At 66.3% G+C, this 6,335-nt stretch overlaps 3 protein-coding genes across 3 annotated transcripts; all 3 read right to left on the bottom strand.

The window, feature by feature from the left end:
• Positions 1-312: 312 nt before the first annotated feature.
• Positions 313-3,065, bottom strand: MNEG_12833 (heat shock protein binding protein, putative; the record flags this gene model as incomplete). The annotated part of the gene is made up of 6 exons (XM_014038697.1): positions 313-375; positions 488-646; positions 1,018-1,170; positions 1,359-1,520; positions 1,765-1,962; positions 2,352-3,065. 6 exons carry the CDS (start codon positions 3,063-3,065, stop codon positions 313-315), a joined length of 1,449 nt encoding a protein of 482 aa, XP_013894151.1.
• A 1,251-nt stretch (positions 3,066-4,316) lies between these two features.
• Positions 4,317-5,483, bottom strand: MNEG_12832 (hypothetical protein; the record flags this gene model as incomplete). The annotated part of the gene is made up of 4 exons (XM_014038696.1): positions 4,317-4,495; positions 4,769-4,852; positions 5,095-5,187; positions 5,414-5,483. 4 exons carry the CDS (start codon positions 5,481-5,483, stop codon positions 4,317-4,319), a joined length of 426 nt encoding a protein of 141 aa, XP_013894150.1.
• Positions 5,484-5,765: 282 nt separating this feature from the next.
• Positions 5,766-6,149, bottom strand: MNEG_12831 (hypothetical protein; the record flags this gene model as incomplete). The annotated part of the gene is made up of 1 exon (XM_014038695.1): positions 5,766-6,149. The coding sequence occupies one exon, from the start codon at positions 6,147-6,149 to the stop codon at positions 5,766-5,768; it is 384 nt and encodes a 127-aa protein (XP_013894149.1).
• Positions 6,150-6,335: the final 186 nt, after the last annotated feature.

The following is a 6,335-nucleotide window of genomic DNA, read 5'->3' as shown; positions in this document are numbered from 1 at the left end:
GCGCGGGCGCGGCGTCCTCGGGCGCATCAAACGCCCGGGCAGCCTCCTCGGCCCCCGCGCCGTACCCTCCCGGCTCCCCCTGCCTGCCCTCCCGCTCGGGCGACGCCCTGCCTGCGCCGCCGCCGGCGCCCGAGCCCCGAGCCCCCCCTGAAAATGCCGCCCGCAGCGCGCCCAGCAGCCGCGCGAACAGGCTGATGATGAACGCCACGAGCGCGGCCGCCGCGGCCGCGGCGCGGCCGGCCAGGTTGACCGGGTTGAGGGAGCGCGATGCCAGCGACGCCTGCGGCAGGAAATTGGGCGGGGCGGTCGCATTTATACAGTCTCGAACCGCCGGGCCCCCCGAGCTTGAGATTGAGGAGTATCTGCAAGCGAGAGCTGCGCAGCCGAGACGCCAGGTAGGCTGCTGAGCCTCCGGCCGCGCCAGGCCGACCCACCGCCCGCCTCGCGTGCGCATGCCCCGCGTCCGGGCGGCCCCCGCGCCGCGCACCTGTGCGTAGGCCTGCACCCATGGGGATGCGAACCAGGCCTCCAGGTCCGCCTCTTGGCCCGCCGTGTCCCTGAACGAGCCGAGGACGGCCTCATTCACCCAGCCGCGCGCCAGGGCGTAGGCGCCGGCCAGGGGGTCGGAGGGGTCAGGGGAGTTGGCCTGTTGTTGGTGGTGTTGATGTTGTTGGTGGTGTTGATATCAGTATTGTGGGGGTGGTGAAGGTGGTTGCTGTTGCTGTTGGTGGGCGCTTTGAGGGGCAGGATGCACGCATCGGGCGGCAGCGGCCGGAGTAAGGAAGCGCTTCGAGGTTGCAAGGCGGGGTGTGTTGAAGCGCCCACGTGCGCAGGCAGCAATGAAGGCTGCCCGCCAGCAGCAGCAGCGCAGCCTCCCGAAAGCGCGCCGGCGGCACAGGCGGCAGTCTCAAGGAGCTTGCCGGCACCACCCCGCCCCGTCGCCCGTCGCCGGCCCGGCCGGGCGCGCGCCCCCGTGCAGTTAGGACAATACATGGAAGACTCGCGAGGGGCTCGCACCTCCACAAACGCGAGGACCTCCGGGTTTGGCGCCCCTTGCCCCTCCCCGCCGCCGCCGCCGTCGAGCCCGAGCAGCCCGAGCGCGCGCTTGGAGTCCCCGAGCAGCAGCGCGACAGACGCCCGCTCGACAGTCACATCAGCCATGGAGCCCTCCTGCGGCGTTGGGTGCAGTGGAACGGGCCGCATGCGTGCGTGTGTTTGTGTGTGTGTGTGTGTGTGTGTGTGTGCGTGTGTGTGTGTGTGTGCGTGTATGTATGCGTGTGTGTGCGTGTGTGTGTGAGTGTGTGCGTGCGTGTTTGTGTAGCGGGGAAGAGCGTCGGGGGAGCCGCTCGCCAGCCCACCCGCTCAGCGGCCGCCTCCACGGCCGCGTACACGGCGTCCGCTTGCGCCAGCAGCTGCGGGCTGCCCTTGAACAGTCCGGCAGCTACGGCCGCGAGCGCGCAGTCCAGGCGCTCAGTGGCGGCGATCTGAGTGCCCTGAGGCAGGCCTGAGTACAGCTCAACCTGCAGGATTGCAGCCAGAGGAGTGTGGCGTTGGAGTTGGTGGGACTTTACTCGTTGTCACGATGCTTTCAAGTTCGATCCAATTGGCAAAGATGGCTTCACTGACCTCACCGGCGACTGCGGGACGCTGTAACAATCCCAACCCGCCTGCAGCAGCTAGGTGTACGGGCTCAAGGGCGAGCAGCATCTTTTGAGCAGATGGAGGCAGGGCGGCGTAGAGCCGGCGGGGCGTCGTGGCACCCACCTGCTCGGCCGCGGTCGTGTGCGTGCGCACACAGTCTACAAACTCCAGCCGCGGCCCCGCCAGAGCGGGGCGGTTGGGGCCAGCCCCCCATAGCAGCTGCCGCGCGATGGCCAGGCCGCGCGCGCGGCGCGCGGCGCAGGGGGCGTCGCTGTGCAGGGGGAGGGCCAGAAGCTCGAGGCAGTAGCGCGGCGCAAAGTCCTGTGTGCGCGTGTGGATGCGTGTACGTGCGCATGTGCATATGTGTGTGTGTGTGTGTGTGTGTGTGTGTGTGTGTGCGCGCGTGCTGAGGGGACGGGGTGCGCGCCAGCCTGGATCAAGTGAAGCAATTTGTCCGCAGAAAGGCGATGGAGCACTTGAGCACTCACGTGCATGCACACTGTACATGCACGCAAGCATGCGCACTCTGCCCCACACATACACTATCGCACTAACATCACAAACACACACACCACCACACAAAACACATGCTTTCCACAGGGGCGTTTCACGGGCCGTGCTGAAGGAAAACAAACGGCGGCGCCACCGCAACAAGAAACAATCGCACATGACACCCCAGCGGCACATGCGTCGCCGCCGCGCGCGCTCACCTCCAGAGTGTCCTCAATCTGCTGCTGCAGCTGCGGCGCCAGCCCGTGCGCCTGGAGCAGCCCCAGCGCTTCCTCCAGCCGCTCACACGCGCCCAGCACCTGCCCGGCCTCCTCCTCCAACGCCGCCGCCGCCAGGTCGCACAGCGCCAGCGCCGCAGTCGCCGCGACGTCGGCGGCCGCGGGCGGCGGCGCGCCGCCGGCGGCGCGCGCGTCTTCGAGCCAGCGGCGGCCGAGCTCGACGACCAGGGCGCTCTCGCCGGCCTCCTGCAGCAGCACCAGCGCGCCGGGCAGGTTGTCGCGGCTGACGTCGAGGGTGTGCTCGCCGCCGACGGCGGCGGCGGCGGCGTCGTAGGCGCGGCGGGCGTCGAGGTCGGCGAGGCACTCCGCGGCGCTCTTGAGCAGCACAGCGCGCGAGAAGAGGGTGTCCTGGCTGTAGCCGACGTCGGGCGGGCTGTTGATGACCTTCTCGTACGCGCGTTTCACGGCCTCGCGCGAGGACGCGCGGTTGAGGTGGAGCACGCTGTAGAAGTTGAGCGGCAGCGTGAGCGGCTCGTGCGAGGCCGACTCGGGGCCCGCGGGCGCGGCGCTGCTTGGGCCATCGATAGTTCTCGACGCTGCGCCAATGTACAGCCTTGCATTCCTGGCCGGGCGCGCGTTCCAGTTCAACCGCGTGATCTGGGCAGTGCGCGCCAGGCCCCTTGGGACCTGGGCCATGACCACCCTCCGACTCATACGAAAAAGCTGGTCAAGTGTTTAGTGAACGGAAAGGCCTTGCAGGCTGCTCTGATGCAACGGCTGGTTTGAATCTTGTCTACTTGAGATCGAGGGCGGGCAGAGCCCTGCGGAAGATAGCGAAAACAATGGGCCGGCGACGACTCCCGTTCATACACGGGCCTGACTGTTGACGCCCTCCATGGCCCACTGTTGCATGTGCAGCTCAGCAGCTGCTGCCTGTCCTGAGTGACTCATAGACCGCTTGGCGGCCTGACCCAGCACCAAGCTGAGATGGGACCATTGACGGTTAAGCTATGCTGTGTTTGTATCACAACGCCCCTTCCCCCTGACTTCGTGCTGTCGTACGCTGCATGGCATCCTGCAGACTGTATCCTGATCCCGCTCCGCTTCCGGCTGCGCTCACTTGCTGCACTGTGCCAGCTCCAATGGGACCTTGGCAACAGCCAACACTGACCTGTCCAGGCCGTACCAACCTTCAATGCAATGTGCTTGAGACATGAGTTTGACACAAGCCATAATGCTGTGGCGCGCATTACAAGGGCTAGTTTCCTTGGTTTATGATGGATCAGCAGGGCTGCATGTGACAATCGCACGCGCTGTGCAAGGCTTGATCTATGTGCGCACGATGTGAACTTGCCCTTGGCCCTTGCATCCTGCCAAATGCCAACGGCAGTGAGGCGGCGCGTGCACGCAGCGGACTGTATGACATCACTCCTGCTGTCAGACGCGGGTAAAACTTTGGCAAGGGATGGCAACGCCAGGGTCATTCAAGCGACATTGGCTGGTGGACTAAGCTAAGCGTAGAAAGCTATCGGAGAAATGGTGATCTACATAAAGGTTGTTGGCAATGGTGATTCGTCATGGTTGGCCGGCTAGTGTAACCTGGTCACCTGCAAAATGGGCACACAATGCAGCCCTGTCGTGTGCCGCGTGATGCCGCGGCCTCCGTCTTGATAGTCGGGCGCGGCCGCATCGCAAAGGCGCAGGAGGGGAGAGGAGTGGCGTTTGCGCTGCCCCAAACAGCCCAGCCGAGAGCGTGCTGCGATGCAAACTTGGGTTGTCCCACGGCTGAGCGATGATGCGAGGCTCTCCTCGCGGCACATCCGCTCCACCCAGTGCGAAAGCAGCCAGTGCGAAAGCAGAATGTCAGGAACGCAGCCGACAGCCAGTGCCGCCTGAACCACTCGTGACCCTCCTGCCTGGACCAGTCGCGCCACGCCGCGCGCCGCCTCATCGCCACGCCTGGATCGATGCATAGTGCATGGCGTTGATGGCGTTGCCACCGTTAAATTTCCCGCTGCAGCAGGAGCAGTCCTTGGAGCAGCAGCGGCAGGACTCGTAGGTCAGCACGGCACGCAGCTCGTACGTCGAATTGCTGGGCTTGATCCAGATAGGTGACCCGGATTGGCCTGCGCAAGGTTGGTGCAGAAAGTTTGCGTGATGCAGTGGCCGCAGGAGCGAAGGGCCTGGCAACGGCAGCGGCGTCATCAGGGGTGGGTGATAGCGTGCAGACAGCCACGCGCCCGCAGCCGACTGCCGGATGCCGACGGGCAGCGCTCGGACGCCGCCCGCGCGCAGACGGCGGCGGCCGCGGCGCGGCGCCAACGGCAATGGCCGTGCCGCAGCCTGAGAGGGCAGTTGGGGTGGGGAGGGGCGCGTCGGCGGCCGGGGGCCGTGCCCACCTGGCCACACGTCGCACATCGTGACGAAGCGCGTGTCTGTACCCTTGGCGTCCGACACACGGCACGAGGTCGACCACAGAGAGCCTTTTGGGTCGGATTAAGTTTTGAGGGTTTGGGGTGTGACAAGAAATGAGCGGGCAGCAGACAGCATTCACGCACAACCCAGGGATTGTAGTACGAGTGACAAGCTGGGCGCCCGCCCCTCCGTAAAGTAACAAGCTGCAACCCAGGCCGACCGCCAAGGCTGCAGCGCGGGCGTCTGGCTGGGGTGCAGGGGCGCAGCAGCCGTCTCCCTCTCTAACGGGGGTGGTGCGCTTCGCACTCACCAAAGACTTTGTCACCGGGGTACCCCGCAGTGTAGATAATGCCCTTGTAACCCTTTGGATTCCAAGACATTCCAAGCCACCCGGTCTTGTAGCCTGCCAGCACGCCACAGCCAGGCGGGCCGGTAACGAGTGGGCAAGTGAGCGGGCGCTGGCGAGGGAGGTGAAGTGCGCCGGCGATCACATACACCTTCGCTTCGCCCCAGCCGCATGTATGTTGGGTTGCCACGTCTTTGCACCACCTGAAGGGCCCATGCTCAGCATCTTGACCAACAGAGCCGCTACACAGCTAGACCATGATCTGCATTCACACTGCGCTCACCGACGTCCTCTGCCAGCTGGATGACAGCCAGGTCATAGTTCAGCGCGTTGTTGTAGTCGCTGGCCTCCATGAAGCCCCTTGAGGCAGATGCGTGAGTGTTGTCATGCAATTTTTGCACGCGGCGCCGGCCCAAGGTCTGGCGCGCACTGTTGCATTTGCCCAGATGCCGTGCATGACCAAACTCAGTCCATCGCTGATCAAGGGTCGCTGACAGCCACTGCCGGCCTGCCGCCCACAAGACCCCACGCCCGTGGCCCTTCCGCCCCCGCGGCCGCCTGCTGGGCACCACTGCTGGCAGGGCCAGCGCCGCATGCCCCGCCGCCCCTGGCCGCCCCGCCGGCGGCAGGCGAACTCACTGGTACGTCGTCGCGTGCGTGTAGGGGATGCGCCCCACCGGCCACGTGTCCTTGTCCGCCACCCGGTGGCGGTACGGCGTGAACGTGATGCGGTCCTGCCACGCCTTGCGCTTCCGCGAGTACACGCAGTGCCCCGCGGTCAGCACCGACCGCGGCCCGATCATGACGCCCGAGCAGGAGCCCTTTTTGAAGAGAACCTGCCCAACCGCCGTGTACGGCCAGCCAGGGTAGTCCTTCTCCTCCACCCTGTCGTCCGACCCAATGATATAGCTCAGCCGCCGCCCGTTGGCCCCCAGGTTCTGCAGCAGCGTCTCAGTCAGCGCGTCCTGAGGGCTCTCCGTGCGCGTCTGGACCCCGCTGGCCGGCTGGAAGCCCGGCATCTGGACGCCGGCGCCGGCCGGCGCGCCGCCGGCGGACAGCAGCGCGGCCTTGATGGCGCCGGCGTCGGCGGCGATCGACGCCGCCGCCGCGACGAGCGATGCGCGAAGGCTGTCGGTGGCCTGCTCGCCGCTGAGCTGGTACAGGAAGCCGTCGAGCGACTTGCGAACCGCCGACGCGCCCGCGGA

Source organism: Monoraphidium neglectum (assembly GCF_000611645.1).
Source record: "Monoraphidium neglectum strain SAG 48.87 unplaced genomic scaffold scaffold03463, whole genome shotgun sequence".
Taxonomy (NCBI): Eukaryota; Viridiplantae; Chlorophyta; class Chlorophyceae; order Sphaeropleales; family Selenastraceae; genus Monoraphidium; species Monoraphidium neglectum.
The sequence above is the reverse complement of the archived record's forward strand: the minus strand, read 5'-3'. Positions and strand labels throughout refer to the sequence as shown.